Genomic DNA, 20,870 nt, shown 5'->3' with positions numbered 1-20,870 from the left:
TCCATTTCTGTTCGCAGCATAATAGAAAGCTTAACACTAGCAGTCGCCACTCTGACTCGCTTGTCTGTCGACTAACCCTTTACCTTAGTCATACCTTATATCAGACATATTCCTTTTGAAGCGGACAACTATCCCAGCAGAGGGAGGAGCAGCCTTGAAGGATGCACACGACAGGAGGTTGGAATCCATCCTTAAGCAAGCCTTTGACGCGACAGCAATGACACTGCAGATCGCCTCTTGTGGTGCCCTGATGACCCGTTCATGTCTGCTTTTGGGAAGCACAGGTGTTACTTGGCCGCCAGGTCCAGTGGGTACGGGGCCTCTAAAGCTTGACCTCCTTTAAAACTGTCCTCCGGGGTGTCCCACTCCAGGTCAGTCAACTCCTGGATGGCTTCCAGCACTGGGAAATAGTAAGAGGATTTCTGTAGAGACACTAAGATGGCGTTCCTTTTTGGTTCTGACAGAGTCCGCATCAGACACTCCCAGAGTCTTGAGGGTCTTGGGAGACCAGGGCTTGCAATTCATCTCTGTGGAAGAATCTTAGCATGGTCTGATAAGGCTCCAGGCCTGGCAGGATTTCCTCATCCTCCAATGAGTCTGTATCTCCATAAGAACATGCCATACTGGGTCAGACCAAGGGTCCATCAAGCCCAGCATCCTGTTTCCAACAGTGGCCAATCCAGGCCATAAGAACCTAGTGAGTACCCAAAAACTAAGTCTATTCCATGTTACCGGTGCTACTAATAGCGTCAAACTTAATTAATAGCAGGTAATGGACTTCTCCTCCAAGAACTTATCCAATCCTTTTTTAAACACAGCTATACTAATTGCACTAACCACATCTTCTGGCAACAAATTCCAGAGTTTAATTGTGCGTTGAGTGAAAAAGAACTTTCTCAGCTTAGTTTTAAATGTGCCACATGCTAACTTCATGGAGAACCCCCTAGTCTTTCTATTATCCGAAAGAGTAAAAAACAGATTCACATCTACCCATTCTAGACCTCTCATGATTTTAAACACCTCTATCATATCCCCCCTCAGCCATCTCTTCTCCAAGCTGAAAAGTCCTAACCTCTTTAGTCTTTCCTCATAGGGGAGTTGTTCCATTCCCCTTATTTTGGTAGCCCTTCTCTGTACCTTCTCCATCTTTTTGGAGATGCGGTGACCAGAACTGTACACAGTATTCAAGGTGCGGTCTTCACCATGGAGTGAAACTGAGGCATTATGACATTTTCCGTTTTATTCACCATTCCCTTTCTAATAATTCCCAACATTCTATTTGCTTTTTTGACTGCCGCAGCACACTGAGCTGATGATTTCAATGTGTTATCCACTATGACGCCTAGATCTCTTCCTTGGGTAGTAGAACCTAATATGGAACCTAACATTGTGGTGTCTGGGTCCTTGTCAGGGATGCCCTTGGTGAGACGAGGGATGTCACGAGGCATGCTGGTAGGGCTGGGGGGACGAGGCCCTCCCAGCTGGAGCTCAGACCAGGTAAGGGCAGCAGCCGACTGTGCCTGAACAAAGGCTTTGAAGACCATGAAAGAATTCCGACCAAGAAAAGGTCACCGGGTCCAAACCTAGTCCAGGGAGAACTGGGGTAGGGGCTAATGAACCACCCTTTCCTGGGGATGACGCAGGCCCGGGGTGGCTTAGGTCTGGGGCGCTACTGGGGGCAGTGGTTGACCTGTCCTCAGATGGGGAAGAGCCAGACCTGGAGAAGCTCAGAGTCCAGCCCCCCCCCCCCCCCGGCCTCCCTCACAGTGCTGACACAGGACTCATTCAAGGTCAGGCTATGTGGCCCTAATATGGCAAGCAGCACAAAGGGAGTGATGCTTGTGATTCTTAGCTGCTGGAGCCATAGTTCCTGCAATTTGTGTGTTCAGTCAGACAGTGCCTGAGCTCAAGCGCGCATAGTTCTGTCCTGACCCATGCAAGTAGGGCGACAGGTTGTGCATGGGTGCCTGCCTACGGTTATGCGCTCAATTATGCACCCAGCTGAGTGCCCAGTTATGCACTCAGTTAAGCATCCAGTTGGGCGCTTAGGAGGGTGCTCAGCTATGTGTGCAGGACCACGCGCAATTCGGGGTGCGCTAGGTGCATAGGAACTCATGCACCCCCGGGCACGTTAGGCGCATAGGACCGCGCACCCTTATGGGCGCAAAAGGCAGATAGGAAGGCACATACCTCTGGGTGCAAAAGGCGCACAGGCGTTTAGATGCCCCGGGACGCATGTCCCTCTGTGTGTGATGGCCACTAAGCATGCACAATAGGGCCGGCCTGAACTGCGCATACCGATGGACGGTGAGGAAGATGGCACTACACAAAACTGTGTGCAAGATGGTGCCTACCACGTGGTGTGCCTACCGAACCTTGAGAAGGGCCTAGCTCATCGGGGGCCACTCAACCCACTCAGAAACCCCCTTCCCTTGCCATGGCGGGATTGGGGACATTGTCGGTATGGCTCACCGAGCAAAGAGACCGGAGGAAAGACTTACCAAAGCCCTTCCTCATCTCTGCATCGTCAGAGTTCTTCCTTGCTTACTTGAGTTCAGCGCTTACCGGCTGAGTCCAGAGAAGGTCTCCAGCTGCGGGGGGAGAGGGCATAGGCCGTTACTGCCGCGCTCGGCTTCCTGCACCCGCTGCCTTTCTGCTGCTTCTGCAGCAAGTCCACGCCGGGAACTGGCTACCGAAGCAAGGTTCACCTCCGAGGTATCTCGGAAATCACCTCATCAATTCTCAACTAGGGGAAAGACTACTGCAGGAGAGTGGGGCTCAATATTCTCCAATTTAGAGGTAAAAGTTTTTCAATTCTAAGGTGTATTGTGTTCCCTTTAGAGAGAGACAGTCCACATCTGCTAGGAGATGGAAAGATACTGAATGGCTGAGGTCACTGCAGGGGTTTACCTAAGGTGATGTCAGCTTTGACATCTGACTCCATCTGCTAGCAAGGGAGCACATAACCCATTGTTCCTGAGTCCATCTGGCTACACGCTAGGAAAGTACTTTGCAAAACCTAAAATACTCCTACCTGCAAGCTAAAATGCTATTTTCTCTCTCCTGAGCCTTATCCTTCTTGCCAGTTTTCATAAAATCTTTTTTATGAGAAGAAAAAACTAAACAGAAAAACAATTACTTGCATTTCTATGGGAATTGTGAATGAGAATTTATTTGTGCTTTGAATATGCATTAGCTACTGTTCATATAGGCTGCTGGGGGAGTCATTCTGTTGTGAAAATACTACTGCTAAGGAAACACTAAAAAATACATTTCCCAAAATTCTAAATATCAACTAGCCTGAGGGCCAACAGCTTTAGAAAAAACTTTTGTGAATATTCAGATAAGATGTCCTTTGGAACCAACATTTTACCATGCTTACAAACCAGTAATGCAAATATCAATTAATAATACATCCAACTGTTAAAGACAGCACATAATAAAGTAAGCCTCCAGATATTGGTTCAAGTTCTTCCCTGTTCTATAAAACATATATGATGCTGTTGGTGCTGTTTGTACAAAAAAATGGGGTAAGTATGAGATCACATGAGAAACAGGAGGTCTCGATTAACAATTTTATATTTAAGTGACAATCAACCATATTTATCCAATTGCTGTTCATATGAAATCTTTAGCCATATGCAAAAAGATTAATCATGTTGAGAATGTTTGTTTAAAGCAACTGCAGTAAATTTTGAAAATACAGACCTGCTGACTTTTTGATGTCACATAAAGCATAAAAATATTTATTTGAAATATGAGAATACTATGTAGAAACTTGAGGAAATGATCAGTTTTGGCTTCAGCAAGTGACAATAGATAAAAGATTTAGAAGTCATTATTTCTTGTTTAACAAAATCTCTCTATATTTAAGAAAAGAATCAAGAAAATGGGGCTATAGAAAGTCTAAACCCCTTGAACATTTTTCACATTTTGTGTCAGTGCGTCAGTCTGGCATGTATTTAAATACTCATCAACACTCCATACACCACATCTTTCAGTGAAAAATGTTTTGAAGGGACAACAATAAATATATATATCTATATATATATATATATATCTATATATATATATATATCTATATATATATATATATATATATATATCTATATATTTATTGCTGTCCCCTCAAAACATATATATATATATAGATAGATATACAAAGCATTACATGTGCAACTTTACACACCTAGACCTGTCAATATTAGGCCACTATTCTTTACAAGTTCTATCAAGTGCCTTGGGGTATATGTTGGACAGCAATCTTCAAGTCATACCACAGATTGCAATTAGATTGATGCCAGGCCATTGATTAGGCCATTTCTAGACATTTATTCTTTTGTTCCATAGCCACTCCAGTGTAGCTTTGGCTGTGCACTTTGATTCATTTTCCTCAAAGGAATTTCCGTCCCAGTTTGTTTTCTTGCAGAAGGCAGATTTTCCTCAAGGACTTTTCTGTTCTTTTTTCCATCCCTTGTCCCCTATACTCTTATAAATGTCCCAGTCCCTACTGATGAAAAACCCACCATGCTTCTCAGCAGGGATGATGTTCTCTGGGTAATATGCAGTGTTGGATTTGTGCCACATGTAATGCTTTGCATTCAACTCAATAGCTTTACCAGTGCGCTTCTCAAAGCTTACTTCTGCTAGTAAAAAATATCTTTATTTATTTAGGCATTTTATAATGCCATCATTCCAAAAGAAGCTCACAATTGTTTACAAAATCAGCATTCATATTCTGGACTAACATTCATATTCTAGGTTAAGACAACAGCAAATACATAACCTAGATCAACACATCTACATCAAAAACAAGTTAACTAGTGGGCAATGATAGTGTTTGTAATCAATTTCCATTTCATTATCCTTCACATATTAATCAATATGTTGTCGTTATACTTTACATTGTTCTATACTTATTGTTCATTCTACTAACATTATCTATGATTTTAACAGTGAAGTTATCAGCATATCAGTATTTTACGTTAAATCATATGCATTTCTAAAGAGCAATATTTTCAGTTCACATCTGAAACTCTATCAAATGTTATGTCTCTGAAAGAGAATTCCATAACTTGGGGTCCACTATGGAAAACATTCGGTCTTTTATTTGTGTTAGATGTGTATTCCGCGTTGAAGGCACATTTAGAAGTTCTTTGTTTTACGGATCTTAGAGCTTGCTACGGTGTGTATGGTTGAAGAGTCACGCCTATTAAGCATGGGTTAATGGTGTTGATATTAAAAATTAGAGTTAATACTTTATAATGAATTCTGGATTGTACAGGAAGCCAGTGCAGTGCTATCAGTGAGGGGGTGATGATCTCTTTGTCCCTAATAAGAGTCTAGCTGAGGCATTTTGTAGTAACTGTAGTGGTTTTAATAGTCCTGAAGGTAGTCCTAGTCATAGGGAGTTGCAGGAATCAATGTTTGAAAATATTACTGTTTGTAAAACAGTGCAGAAGTCTTGTATTATTAGTAATGGTTTCAGCTGATGTAATATTCTCAGCTTGGCGTATCCTGTTTTAATGTTATATGTTTTTTCATTGTTAAGTTCTCATAGATCTGTATTCCTAGGTCCCATACTTTATCTGAGGGTGTAATGTTAAAATTTCCCAGGTCTAGGATTGGCAGTTTGATTATAGAGGAATTTCTCTTTAACCACACAATTTCAGTTTTTCTGTGTTTAGTGTTAGTTTCAGCTGAGATAGTTTTTATTGTATTGCCTTCATGTATGTTGACAGAGTCTATGCAGTTTTTTTCAAATGATTTGTCGAATGGGATATAGAATTGTATGTCATCAGCATTTAGGAAGAAGTTGATTCCTAGTTCCATTAGTAATGTACATTGAGGCAGCATATAAATATTGAATAATGTAACCGAGGATGCCGAACCCTGGGGGACACCTGTATCTGTTAGGAAGGTGTCAGATATGTGATTGCCCAGTTTGACTTGGAATGACCTATCTGCTAGGAAAGAAGAGAACTATTTAATAACATTTTCGGCTATTCCAATTTTTCTCAGCTGATGGCATAGCAGGGAATGGTCTACTGTGTCGAAGGCTACTCTTAGATCAACTGGTACCAGGATATAGGATTCATCGTTGTCAAATCCCTGTAATATAGGGTTGGTTAAGGAAATGAGTAGAGTTTCAATTGAGCGATATTTTCTGAATCCGAATTGGTTTGGGTATAGAATATTGTCTTCTAGGTGGCTTTCTAATTGGGATAACACTGCTTTTTCTAGGTCTTTAGCGATGAAATTCTAGCGATTTTATCTAATATAATTTATATCAAACTCTATAATGAGAGGAAAAGACCTCAGTACTGAAGATAAACGCTACAGGCTGAATCCCCAATCAGTTGGTGCAATCACTGGTCCACATAAACCTCTCTTTTAAATTTTTAATTTTATTTGTAAATGATTTTTTTTAATTTTAAATTTTTTTTTTTTAAATAAAAACACAGAAGTATGCCTGTATTGCAAAAATCTTTTCAAAATTGCTTGTAATAACAGGTTCTTCACAGCACATAAATTTCATATTTTTGTGAATTTAAGTATGGCGTGGCTTCAGATTTAAATCAATCGCTTAGATTTACTTATCTTTGTAACACAGTCCTTGTGATAATGATTATGTCCATGCTGCTGCCTATTGTTATCAATTTAACTTAGAAATGTCGATGTTGACAACATTTTGCGGAATCACTGCATCAGAGCCACAGCTCAAAATTTGTGGGGGGTTTTTTCAGTCTGCTCACAAATTCTTTGTTTGATGTATTACTCTCAGCTACACCTGCAATACTGATTGGGGATTCAGCCTGCAGCATTTCTCTTCAGTACTGATGTCTTTTCCTCTCAATATAAATTTTGATATACATTATAATAGAATAAAATATTTTTAATGGCATAAGTAAGCTTTGAGAAGCACACTGGTAAATCTATTGAGTTGCTTTATTGTAAACCAGTGAGTGGTTCTCTTAATTGATTTCACGATGCTTTGCATTCAAGCCAACAATTTCTGTTTTAGTTTCATCAGATCACAACATTTTTTGCCAAATGGTTTCAGTCTTCCCTTATTGTTTTGCTTAGCCAGGCGAGCCTTCTAACTCCTATGGCCATTGTTGATGATCTTGAAGCAGCTTCAAGAGCCATCATTCTTCAGCTTCATTTCTATGAGGAGAGAATTGGTCTACATTTTAAGGCAGGAAAGATGAGGCATCTTATCTTCTGAAAGATGTTATGAAGAGCCTGGACCATTTGGAATTGGTGAGCTGAAATTTCACTCTGCAATATTGCTGAATGAAAGACCTTCCTTCCTGTATTATTCAGTAATCTTGCATTTCTGTCATGAGTACTGGAGTGTATTTTAGAGCTTTTAACTTTTATTTATTTATTTTAGAGCAGACACTATAACTATGGATTTGTGAGGTAGTTGAATTTTTTAATGTCCTGTACAGAGTTGAAACTTATACTTAAGGTCACATTATCTGGCAAATGAAAGTATGGAGAGAGGGGTCTGCCATAACATATTATAGCTCCTGCAGGACCTTAGGTACTGGTATGGAAATGGCTTGTTTAGGTGCTTCTGTTTTTTAAGACACCAATGTCTTCTCTTTGCTCTAGCTCTAGCTCTAACAAATGGCATTGCTTCTGCAATTTTCTGAAGAAAGGCAGGGGTAGGTTATGTCCTCTGGTGGAGAGATACTCCTAGTCAGCTCTGGTAAAAGATACCTATAGTACCCAAATATAATCCACTTTGAAATGGCAAAAAGTGGAATACAAAAATAAATAAAATCTGAAGGTAGTCCTATTGACTTGTTTAATGATAGGAGCAGGAATCGTAAGCTGAATGAAACTAGTTTTCAGAATCAGTATGTAATATTGGAAGCTCTACTGTTAGTAGTCTCTCTCTTGAGGAGACTGAGCTATGGGATCTTTCCTATTGAGTCTGTTGTCTTTCTGAAATAGAGGATTGGGAGTCTAATTGGCTAGACAATTTTACAAATGGAACCAAATTTGGAGGTGGTGGAAGAGTGGAATGGATACTTTTCTTATAATTGTGTACAAATGCCAATCAGAATTTTTGAATGAAAGGATAGTGCTCTGAAGGAGGCTATTTATCTTCTGACTTTCAGACACAACAAAGTGGATTACAATCAGATACTGTAGGCATTTCTGTGTCCCCAGATGGTTTACAATCTGTCTGTACCTGAGACCAAGGAGGGTGAAGTGATTTGCCCAGTCACAAGGAGCAGCAATGGGATTTGAACCCTGGCTTCCCAGCTCACTGCTTTAACCAATAGGCTACTCCTAGTGGATAGAGAACCAGTTAAAAAACAGTGAAAGCACCACTGAAGGGGTGTTTGATTCTAGCACAAAAACAGGTAAAAAAAATTTTTGCAGCCAGAAGTATGGCTTGGATGTCTCTGCACTGAGTTACTGTAGCTTCTATGCTGAAGGGTATTCTGTGCCGACATTTTTAGCTAAGGGACAGTGTCGAGAGCACCAGAAGTGGATGGCACAGATGTTATGCATGCCAATGAAGTGTGCGCATGGTACTTCTTTTGGGGCTACTTGGTGCACTTCTATGGCAAAAGAGAACTTTTTGTTTTCTTTTTGCGCCAATCACCTGAAGCCAGGAAATGACAGCTTCAGTGTTGAGTGACAATGACATTTTTTTTTTTTTTTTTAGGTACGGGTCTTTCTGAACTTCTCCTCTCTTGTTCTGCTAGAGAGGACAAATACAGCTTCAGTTTGAAATGTCTGTATGAAAATAACTGATGGGATATCCGTCCTCACCATGCTGCATGGTTAAGTAACCTCATGAGAGGGTCCAAAGCAGCGAAGGCAGAGCTCAAGATAGTTGAGGATCGACATTTTATGACTGCGTTTCAAGCACAGCTTAAAGAGCTTCTTCCATAAGTTGAAAGATGAGCACGTAAGGAAAAGAAAAATTAATTTTATTTTAATTTGTATAGCCTCAAAGAAAAAAATAATTGAACTAAGAATAAAAGGGACAAAAACAAAATGCTGAAAAAGTACACACAAAAAATGATGAGTGGCTAGGAGCAAAACCGTCCTTTTGCTTCATTGGAAAAAAAATGACTGAGGAAATTCCTGTGCATGCTCAGAAAGACTTCTAGATCTTTCTGAGCTGACAGCACATTCCACATTGGCTTCATCTCATGACATCACCTCTACATGTGAGGCTGAATTGAGTCCTGTTTTTCTATGGAGTACAACTTTATACCATTTTTAATTCATTGATGAACTAAGTTACATATTTTATACAAATCAACATGAAGGACTGAGCGTTCTATTCAAAAAGCTAAGCAACCATACAAACTGTAGGACAATCCATTAAAATGCTAGCAAAAAGCCTGATTTTTCCACACTCATCTAGCTCAACGAACACCTACCGGTTTTCCCATGATACACAAATAGCTGCTTATTCTGGACACCAAATACACTGCAGACCACCTCTTTAAACTTGGCAAAGTCAAGTTTACTATCTCCTTTCGGGTTTTCCAGGAGCAGTACACCACCTTAAATACACAAAAATATTCAGAATGCAAACTAATTCAGGAATTTCCATTCTTTATTATGCTATGCAAAAGGGTGACATGTTTCTTTAGGAGTGTGCAAATCTAGCCCTTGAGCAAACTGGTTAGGTGTTCAAAATATCATATTCATCAGATTATATTTGCATACATTTAGTACAAGAATCAAGATAAGTTTGCATATTTTGGTCATTCTGGAAAAAAAAAAAAAAGACACTTAGGTTATGGCCCTCGAGGGCTGGACGTTCACACCCCTATGTTAAGGACAGGAAAGGGAAATGAACAACCAAAATAAAGTAAAGTTCTTCCAGTAACACAGTTCCTGCTTTGGAATCAGAAGGTTGCAGTTCTAGTTGTCATGTCCCTTTCATATGTTGATATCGGGCAAGAGCAAGAAGTATATTTGCTGTAACAAGGCCATGAGCCATGTTGTCCTCCAGTATGATGGTCCCAATTTTGTGTGGTGTTGTGGGCATGAACAAACAGCAAGATATAGCAGCACAAAGTAATATATTAACCAATAATTATAGAGAGAGGAAGTGTTTCATGGTATTTTGGTAATTTATATAAAAATACACACACACACATCTATCTATATCTCTATCTATACATGTGTGCGTGTATATATATATATATATATATATACACACACACACACATATTCCACACTGGTTAGTTTGATTTCAGTGGTGGGAAAATTAATGTATACTGACCATGAAGAATCTTCAAGCCAATGAGGCAGTATGATTTTATCAGCGGGAGGTTATGTCAAATGAATCTGGAGGTTATGTCAAATGAATCTGAACGATTTCTTTGATTAGATGACCAGAGCATTCGATCTGGGAAGGGCCTACGCTGCATATGATGTACTCTGATTTTGCAAAGGTTTAGACACAGTTCTGCATAGGAAGCTCATAAATAAATTGAGCAGCTTGGGGGGGGGGGGGGGGTATGTTTCAAAGTGGTGGACTGGATTTGAAATTGTTTATGGAATAGACAACATGGTGGTAGCGTTCCCTCTGTAGAAAAGTGATGAAAAGAATGTCCCAGGGATTAAATACTGCAGCTGGGTTTGTTAAATACCTTCAGTGAGTATTTGTTAAAAGAAGCATCTAGTTAATAAATGCAGTTATGTTTGACCTGAAATCAAAACTACTATTTGCACTGGCTTGACATTATTTAATAGTTCTGGGTTCTTGTTTTAAAATGTTTTACTAAATCTAAAGTTCAACCCGAGCATGACAGAAGTAAATACTTACAAGTCTTGTTTTGTGTTTCAGTGCTGGAAGCTTGTTTCCATTTTCTGGCTCTTATCAAATAGTGACATTTTTGCAAAGATATAAGAGCATTCTTATGCACAGGGGAATGCAATCATTTGTCATATAGTTCAGTCTTAATTTACAATTTAAGGATTGTAAGTGGTTATCCCTGAAGTTAAATCAAAGTTATATTTAAGAAAACTATAGATATCCTACAATCAAATATGGAAAATTCTAAACATGGTGCTATTCAACTGAGAATGCCATGCCATGTTGTAAATATTAAACTACAATGAATTTTCCACATCATCATCCACAGTAAGTTGGAGCATACTGAAATAGTGATTATTTTTTTTTTTTTAGTGTTTTTCAAAGCATGCAAAAAACACTTTTGCATTGGTTTAGTCCGTCCATACATCTGGAAACACGATAACTTCCAAACTGCACCAAATGAGTCCAAATTTGGGCAGGAAAGGTCCATCATGGTTCTACATGGTATGCTATTTGAAATGACAGAAATGTAAAGTGGTTCAGGTCATTTTCAGTAGGGAAGACTGAAAAGTACTAGAAAATCCATACATGTGTATGATTTTCAAGTCCTTCCTTGTTTTGGACATTCAAGTACTTCTTCTGCAGAAAACAGAGTCCTTAGGGACAGCCATGTTTATGGAATGGTATTTGATTGGTTCATGCTCTGTGGTATGTCTTTTCTAAAATGACAACCAATAAGAAATAATTAGATCCAGTGAGTGTTAGTAACTCAACTCTCCTGATGACTACTCCCAGACATTCAAGGGATAGGCTTAAAAAATGTCAACAGTAAAAACTGTTAAATACAGAGTAGATATTACTGTTTGCCATATATACTTTTGAAATACTAAGCAATAAGCTGAGGATATGTCCTTTTAACATGCTCCATTTTTTCAGGAGAATTCATCTATATATCAGTCTTCTTCCTCTGAACCCTGTCCCAGTAACTTACTGATGGTGGCAGTGTGGAGCAGCTCAGCCCCAGAGCTAAATGAATTCTGGGAAGACAGGATGATGGCACAGTTTAATAGAAAAGATATGCAGCACTGAGCTACAGCTGGTGTTGTGTGCTCCAGCAAGCCCTTGCAGTACCCTGCCCCTCACTCAGGTTTCCTTAGTTACAGGAGGCCCATACATAGGAGGATGGGAACGGGCACTACAGGGCATGCTAGAGCACATATACCAGCTATGGACCCCATGCTTTCTTTTCTGTTAGTGCTCTGCAACTTCTGAAACGTCATGGAGCAGCCATGAAAGATGAAGGGAGTAGAAGTCAGTAAGGCACTAATGCTGCTGTGACGAGAAAAAGAAGAAGGGGCCATTAGGGAAGGTGATTATGGGGGAGAGGGAAGGCAAGGGATAGGAAAGTGATTATACCAGGGCGTTATGGGGAGAGATGAAAGGGAGGGAGGGGAAGTGAATATATCAGTGGGATGGGAGAGGAGAGAATAATTATGCCAGCAGGATGTGAAGGAATGGAAGGGATGGGATGGGATAAGACATGATTATGTCAGGAGATTGGGTGGGGAGTAGAGGGAAGGGAAGGTGATGTGTGCATTTACTCAATCCATGAAGGTCACTGCAGGCCACTGGGTTTAGAGTCACTGAAAATATTTTTCTTCTTTGGGGTTTACAGATTCTGAAAGTCTTCATTTTTCTTTGCTTTTCCTTTTGGCACTTGTTTTTTCTAATTTATTTTGCTCTTTTTTTGGACTCATTTATTTGGGGAAGAAGGTGGTTTGTTTTCATCTTTCATTTACTTCCCCTCCTTTCTTCTTTCCCTCTGTAGTTTCTCCTCCTTCAATTTGTTCTCTCCTAGGCTCCCTTCACTGAAGTCCCTCCCCATCTCTAGCTCTGCTACTCTTGTTGGTGCTATCTTTGGCATTGTGGCCCGCCTTTCCTAATCCAAGCCATGTGTTCTGCTCCCCAGAACCCTATTGCTGGGCCACAGTACCACAAAGTGCTAAGCACAGCCTGGCAGAGCTAAGCATGAAAATGTGGGTGATTAGGCACCTGAGAGTTTTTCACCTCTTAAATGATGCTATCAATATTTTTTTTGCTGAGGTCAGTAAATAAAGTACATATGATGATTGTCCATTATGTTTTAAGGTATGCATTTTTAAAAATACCTAATTTTTCTTTTAGTGTAATTTGATAGTCAATAGGCAGATATGAAAAATCCTATGGGCCAATATTTTCCTGCCATCTGCCCTGAACACACTTTCACCCTAGCCTGTGTGACTCCATCCTCTTCAGCTGCTGTTTGCAGCCAATGAAATGGGGCAGGAGGCAGAGAAGTGGCAGTAACTACATAGGCACAAAATTGTGCATACTGTGGAGTGCAGTAGGTGCATGGTGCTAGCTGCAGCAGTACAAGCCCAAGCCTCATCACTTTGAGTGCAAGGACATTTTCACTCCTTAGAAGGGTCACAACAGTCAATCAGTTCATTATCTGGGGTTTGTATTACTGATTTTTTTTTTGTGACTTTAAGCATTGCTACAAGAAGAAATTTGAGAGGGAGCTGCTAATGCAACACTAACCCCCGGGTGCCAGAGAATTTTGATAGGCCTCTGCCATGTCCTAAGTCATCAGGCAGAAAGCACCCATGAGTATTTTAGGTTTTTAAAAAAATAGTTTTATATTTAACTCTCATCCCTCCACCCCCTCCCCCCCCCAAAAAAAAAATAATCATCCCATTACAACTGAGTGAACAGAATGGTCCTTATCAGTCAATATCTCCTTTGTATTGCTATCTATATTCAAATCATACCAAGCTCAAAAATAGGTTTAATTTTCTCAAAAGCTATGTATTTTGTGAACATAGAAAGATTCTCAGTATAGCAGATAAAATTAAACAACAAAACAAAAGTTTATCCCCTTCTCTTACCTTGTTCTGTGCCATTAATAGAAATATTGAGATTAACATAAGCACAAGCTGGGCCAGTAAGAAGATCTGCAGATGGCTTTCCTTTAACAAGCGTAATTTCCAGCTCTGACCCTTTCAGCTGATGAAATAAGAAAATGTAAATATTTCAATGTGTATGGTGAGTTTATTTTTAGCTGGACACTGATGCTCGCCCACCAAGTGTCTTCACTGATATTTCCTAAATACAATAGGTAAATGTCTTCAGAAACTTGCATGTTAGAAAAACCCTGACCATTTCTGCATTTCAAACAGTTAAATTTCACCATCTGCATCTTATTCTAAGTTTGAATAACTTCAGCAAAGCATTGCAAAATAAATCACATTTTCTCAAAAAACAAGCTTGTCCCCATGCATGTTCTACTTTAAGTGATTGAATTATATAAAAATGAAACATGAACTTATATCACAAAAATTAGGGAATATTAAGTTTGTGTTACAGTGATTTAGCAAGAAGAATATCAATAATGTGCAGTGTGAAGCAGTGGTGTAGCCACGGGTGGGCAGCTGCCCACGCAATTTGAATCCAGGCCCACCCAACTGGAACCAAAAGTAGAGCACCGGACCTGCAAGGCTGTCGCGGGATCCCATCTCTGCGCGGCGGAGGACCCAGGGCTGGCGTGCCATTCTGTGCATTTGCACAGCACACATGGGGAAGCGATCCTGCGGCCGTATGGCCCACCGGTCTTCCTATTATGGAGGGGAGGAGGAAGCAGAAGTGCCGCACACAGCTTCCACTTTCTCCTCCTCCCCCCCTAAGCAGGAAGATCGGTGGGCCGAACGGCCCAAAGATAGCAGAAGGCCGGTGGCAGCAGGAGATGCCAACTGATCTTCCTGTTTGGGAGGGGGAGGAAGTGGAAGCTGTGCGCGGGCTTGAATGTGTGTGTGGGTGAGACTGGAAGCTTGAATGGGTGTATGGGTGGGTGAGACTGGGAGCTTGAATGTGTGTATGTGTGGGTGAGACTGGGAACTTGAATATGTGTGGGTGAGAATAGGAGCATCGGTTTGTGGGTGAGAATGGGTGCCTGGATGTGCGTCTGTGTGTGCATAAGAATGTAAGAAAGTGAGAGCTTGTATGTGTGTCTGCAGAGAATGTGAGCTTGTGTGTATGTGGGGGGGAGAGCATATGAGAGTGAGAGCTTGAGTGTGTGAGGGAGTCTGTGAGAGAAAGCGTGTACGTGTGTGTGTGGAAGGGAAGACGACAGTAGTAGAAGAAAGACACTGAAAAGGAATTAGGAAATGAGCAACAAGGGAAAAAAAAATAGGAAAAAGAGACCAGGACCAACTGATTAGAAAAATACAAAGATCAGACAACAAAGGTAAAAAAAAAAATATTTTGAGATGTAAGATATTTCACACCAAAGATGAGTGCTAAGATCAAGTTGTACAGTCCCAAAGAACTCAAAACAATTTGTAAATCCAAAGGTGATATTTATTCATAGCGGCAACTCCACTGTGTATATATAAACATGCTTTAAGCAGAAGGGTCCCTGTTACGTGTGTATACTCTTCAACTTGATAGTTCTAAATCCTTTGTGCGTCCCCCCCGATGTAGCCCCTGGCGAAACACGGGTCCGTGTCGGGGGACCCTTCTGCTTAAAGCATGTTTATATATACACAGTGGAGTTGCCGCTATGAATAAATATCACCTTTGGATTTACAAATTGTTTTGAGTTCTTTGGGACTGTACAACTTGATCTTAGCACTCATCTTTGGTGTGGAATTGTATTTAGAGTGCTTTGCTGTGCTTGGTGGTTTATGGAGATGTAAGATATGCCATCTTTGGGAATGTGCATTTCTTATATTTTTGTATTTTGCTCTTTCTTCAGTATTCCACTGTTCAGAGACTTTAGTTTCTTAGGCTATTTTGGTTTTATCTGCATGTTTCTGTTTCTAATTTGTGGTCTCTTATTTCTATATTAGGTAAAGATCGGTCTCTGTTTTGCATGTGTGTGACTGAAATGCAGTATTTCTGCTAGCATGAAGTTTCTCTGTAGTAGTAGTCCAGCTTGTTCTGTTATTCCAGTAGGTGAAGTATTAATGTTCTAGGGCCTGGTGTAGTATTTGCATTGCAGATTTTTCATAAGGTTGCTATTATTTGAATCCTGAGAGTTGGTGCTGTGACTGTATGGCAAGGTTCTAGATGCCTCTTTCTTTGCAAGAGTTTGTGTTACTTCACAAAATAGAAATGGAGGGTTATTTTTTGCTGAGGTGACACCAGAATTTGAAATATTTTTTTCATGTTAATTGTAATGTGAATTGCCCTAGCTCTGCGCTGCACCTGTTCTGATGATTAATTATATTTTATTGTATTTATGAAGACTTCTGGTTTTCTGCAAAGATGGTTCATGAAAGAATACATTAATTTTTGTTTTATTACATGATTGGATCTGATTGTTTTCTATACTTGTGCATTTAGAAACTGCAATAAATATAAAATAAATTCTGATAAGGAATTTTTAATGCTGGTAAGTGCTCGAAATAATGGAGGTAAAATGTTTTAAAGTTTCACACATGATGCATAATGGCTGTTGCAAATTACTTAGAAAGCCATTCTAGGGTGCAGTATATGGCATTATTTATCAATAAGAAAATAACTAGTGGGTCTCAGACCTGCATGCCTACAGCCCACCCATGTTAACCTTGTGCCCACCCAAAAAATAAATTCTGGCTACGCCACTGGTGTGAAGGATGGTAGGAGATTCTGTGTGTTAAATATTTAAGGAATATAATAATATATTATGGGTCAGTTTTTTCAGTCAATCACAATACAGCACTGCAATATCTCATGGGAAAACAGTATGCGCATTAAAGACCACAACACGGAATTAAGAGTTAGGAAGTTCATAAGAACTATTTTTAGAAGCTGTCAATGAAGTATTTGCTTCAGAGATCACAATCAATATGCCACTGAATCAGATAAGACTAGTTTCATAATAGCAGTAAGGAGTGATGGATTTAAGCTTTTACCACCTCTAGGCATTGTTAGTCATTAGCACCCTTCCCCCCACCCCCAGACAAGGGACAACAGATTGGGAAAAAGCGGAGGACTGCGCCTGAGGAAAGGCTTGTAAACCTCGAAAAATTCCACCCAAGAAAAATAGCAGCCGGATCCAGGCCAAACCCCGTAGGAATTGGAGCAGGGCCCACTGAACAGTCAACTCCTACGGAAGACCCAGTCAACCGAGTACTTAGGTCTGGCATACCTCCGTCAAAGCCATAACCAATCCCTCATCATGATGGGAGGATCCAGCCTTAGAGAGATCAGAGAAAGACAACTCTCCCTGAGCATCCAAACAGCGCTGACACATGTTAGAAGACAGGTCAGGCTGAGAAGCCCGAATATGACAGGCAACACAAAGAAAGGCTCTTAGGCTTCTTGTTCACTGGCGCCATCAATGGCGGTGAATGTGCGTCCAAACTGCTTGTACTCAAAAATTTATGTGCACAAAAATTAGCACTGCGCAAGCCACATGCACCACTTGTGTGCGAAGACTTGCACGTTCACCAATACAAAAAGTTGTGTGTGTAAAATATGCCCCCAAAACTGAGCGCTCAGCATATGCACAGACCAGACACACTATGCTCACAGACATCCTGTAGAGGGCACTAAAACATGCACAGAACCGTGCAAAAACACCGCCACGGCCTACCAAGCGGCATGCAGGCAAGAAGCCTAACTGCGTTGCCTAGTTTACCAGGACTCAACCCGCCAGCTGCCCAGGTCTCCTAACCCCAACAGGAGCGGGAACGACGTCAGCACAGTGCACCAAGCACAGAGACCAGAAGTCCTAAACATCCCTCTGTCTCTTTCAGAAGGTAATAACTTCTTCCGTTTTTTTAAAACTTATCTGAGCTCAGCGCTTACCAGCTGAGAACAGAGACTGTCTCAGGATGAAGGGGGATAGGGCATCTGCCATCACCGCTGCACACGGCCTCCTGCACCCGCTGCCTTTCAGTTGTACAATCAGTTAAGTCCACGCCGGGAAAACCCAGCTATCGGACCAAGGCACACATTTGAGGGACCATGGAAATCACCTCAGGAATTCTCAACGGGGGGGGAAGGGACCACTTGGTATCACCACGGGAAAGAGTGGCTTTTCCTCATTTAATTTAAAATTCTCCTTCCAAAATATGAAGCAATCCCCAGAGGGAGATGCACATCCACCGTCTGCTGGAGAGACTGGCAGGCTGGGGTCACTGAAGGAGAGCAAATGTTGCTTACCTGTAACAGGTATTCTCACAGGACAGCAGGATGTTAGTCCTCACATATGGGTGACATCATCAGAACTTTGACTGGCCCCTACTGGGCATGCCCAGCATGGCACTAATCCTGCAGCCAGCAGGGGTCCCCCTTCAGTCTTATTTGAAAGCTACAGGCAGTGCCGAAAAATAAAACAAAACGTTACAAACCCAACACCGCGGGGCAGCGGGCGGGTTTCGTGAGGATTAACATCCTGCTGTCCTGTGAGAACACCTGTTACAGGTAAGCAACATTTGCTTTCTCACAGGACAAGCAGCGTGCTCCACCTCCATCTGCTGGCAGGGGAGCATATCCCCACTGGCCCTGAGTCCATCTGTCTACAGGCTAGGAAAATGAGTTATTTCCACAAGACATGAAGAAAATAATACACTGTTCATCAGAGAAGCATGGTTAATGGGTGACGACTTTAGTGGGACAAAAAAAGGCGAACATTACAAATTCCAACAGTCTACAAATAAATGTAGTAGTAATACAAAATCAAACTGTGCCTAAGAAGTCTAAGTGTATTCATACCTCTGTCTTCTCCTGGATGACTATTTTTGTAGAGAGAGGAACTGGGTATGGCTTCAGCGGAGCCTTGACAGTAGCAAGAATAAAGTCTGTATGAACTTTGATAACAGAATCCAGATAGTCTCCTTCAGGCTGGGATCGATAATAAACTGTTATCTCATCTGTAGGAACCAAGTTGCCCTTAAAAGAAAAACAAATTAAAAAAAAAACCAACTCAATTTAGCTAAAAAGTGCATTAGTGGGAGTGATATCACCAGATTTGTTTGTTTATATTCCACTATCCCCAGAGGGCTTACCATCTAACCAGGTCATTCATCAAAATGTGTTATGGTGTTAATACACGCGATAATGCGTTAACGCATGCGAAAAGAACAATAACTCATGGCGTGAATGCAAATGTTTGGGAGGGGCAGGATCAGGGAGGAGTTTGGGCGGGATTTAGGAAAATCCACTGTGCGATAGCAAAATGCACCAATCTAGTAGGCAAACATTTGTTTGTGTTGGCGTCCACATCATTTCCAAACAAAAAAAAATCTAATGTGGCAGAATATAAAAATCTAAATCTAAATAAAAATAAAAAATAACAATCTTGAAATCTTTTCCTACCTTGAGTAAAAAAGAACTTTCTCCGATTAGTTTTAAATGTGCCCCATGCTAACTTCATGGAGTGCCCCCTAGTCTTTCTACTATCCGAAAGAGTAAATAACCGATTCACATCTACCTGTTCTAGACCTCTCATGATTTTAAACATCTCTATCATAGCCCTCCTCCTTGCACTCCTCTCTACCAGCGTCACTGATCCCGTAACGTCATCAGCCAGCATTGCAGCTAAAGGGGAACATACAGCTCTTCCCTCTGCAGGATTACTGAGAGGTCGTCTCTCATTGGGGCTAAGAGAAATTCTTCTATCAAGGAGGGGCGACAGCTCAACTACCAAGCCCCACACTCCAGCAACCGCAAACCCTGAGAATCCAATGGAACATATAAGGACTCCATCATGCCCAAGGAAGGAGGCACCGGTGCTGCAGGGTAAGTCCGAGGCTTTACTTTCCCTCTTGCTCATCAATAGATTTCAAGTACAATCTGGACTGAAAAGAAACTAGCATATCACCGGGCAACAGGTGATGGTATCCTAGTGACTAGCACTAGGCTACCATCTTGTTTCCCCATGTGTCTGCTGTTTTAAAGTATTTTATTGGTATATGGGAACTTTTTAAAAATTGTCATATGTTTTTTAAATTATTGAATGTTTTGTCAGCTGTTTTGAAATGTTCGACTTATTAGTAAGGTTTATTATTTATTTATAAATATTTGATATTCTCCCTTTTGTAAGTTAGTCTCAAGGCAAATTACAATGAAAATTACAATCCAAATTGCAATCAATCAAATCAAAGACGTTAAACATGAGATTAGCACATACATACAGATATGGCTAGAGATATGAAGTAGATTATAGGTAGTCATCTAGATTATAACATTTGGAGGTTAATATTCAGACATGGCTAGCTAGCCAGGATAGTCACTGGTGCAGCCGTGCTGCTGAATATACACGGACAAGTTTAAAGTTAACCAGATAAATTATCCAGTTTATTTTAGACCCACTCAATAGCAGGTCTAAAGTTACCTGGATAACATAACCGGAGAAGTTTGAATATCGCTACTTATCTGGATGGATAATCTAGTAATGACTTACCTGGCTAAAATCTAGCCAGAAACTAGATGGCTTTTGAATATTTTGAAGCAGGGAAGCTAACCAATTTGGAAGTGCAGTAATAATGGGAGATTTCAATTACCATAAATCAATATGTCTATTTAAACACAGAATAACCACCTAAGTAACTTTACCAAAAATACGTTGTATCATAAATATTTCTTCTTTATATCAATGGTGCTATAGACTTTTCATAATAATATTTCAACACAATTTGTCTATGAGTTTGGGACCTTCATAACACCCACGGTTTAACAAGCTTGAACTTGTGTTTACACCGTTACGGGTCCTTTTTAATCATTCGTCCATTAGTCCAGTTTTGCAAAAACATTTTTTTGAATTTTCAACATTTTTCTTAAAAATATATCAAAGAATTGTACTTCCCTTTATTCTTTGAAATGGTACCAGAGTCCATGTCAAAAAAAGTTTTTTTGCAAAACTGGACTAGTCATGGGATCTATTTAGTGTTTGGGTACTTGCCAGGTACTTGTAGCCTGGAAGGGCCACTGTTGGTAACAGGATGCTGGGTTTGATGGACCCTTGGCCTGACCCAATATGGCAATTTCTTATGTTCTTACTGCCTCATATAGTAGATGTTAAAGTATCCACTGGGTG

General features: G+C 40.6%; 1 protein-coding gene across 2 annotated transcripts in view; it reads right to left on the bottom strand.

The window, feature by feature from the left end:
• Positions 1-20,870, bottom strand: part of IARS (isoleucyl-tRNA synthetase) — a 600,554-nt gene that overhangs the window by 62,712 nt on the left and 516,972 nt on the right. For both annotated transcript variants that reach the window (XM_029600767.1, XM_029600766.1), the window contains exons 29-31: positions 18,548-18,724; positions 13,735-13,852; positions 9,417-9,542 (exon numbers count right to left, since the gene is read on the bottom strand). In XM_029600767.1, the coding sequence (XP_029456627.1) occupies positions 9,417-9,542; positions 13,735-13,852; positions 18,548-18,724 (421 nt within the window). The remainder of the gene's footprint in view (positions 1-9,416; positions 9,543-13,734; positions 13,853-18,547; positions 18,725-20,870) is intronic.

This window comes from Rhinatrema bivittatum, chromosome 4 (assembly GCF_901001135.1).
Source record: "Rhinatrema bivittatum chromosome 4, aRhiBiv1.1, whole genome shotgun sequence".
NCBI lineage: Eukaryota > Metazoa > Chordata > Amphibia > Gymnophiona > Rhinatrematidae > Rhinatrema > Rhinatrema bivittatum.
This window is presented reverse-complemented; position numbering and strand designations above follow the sequence as displayed.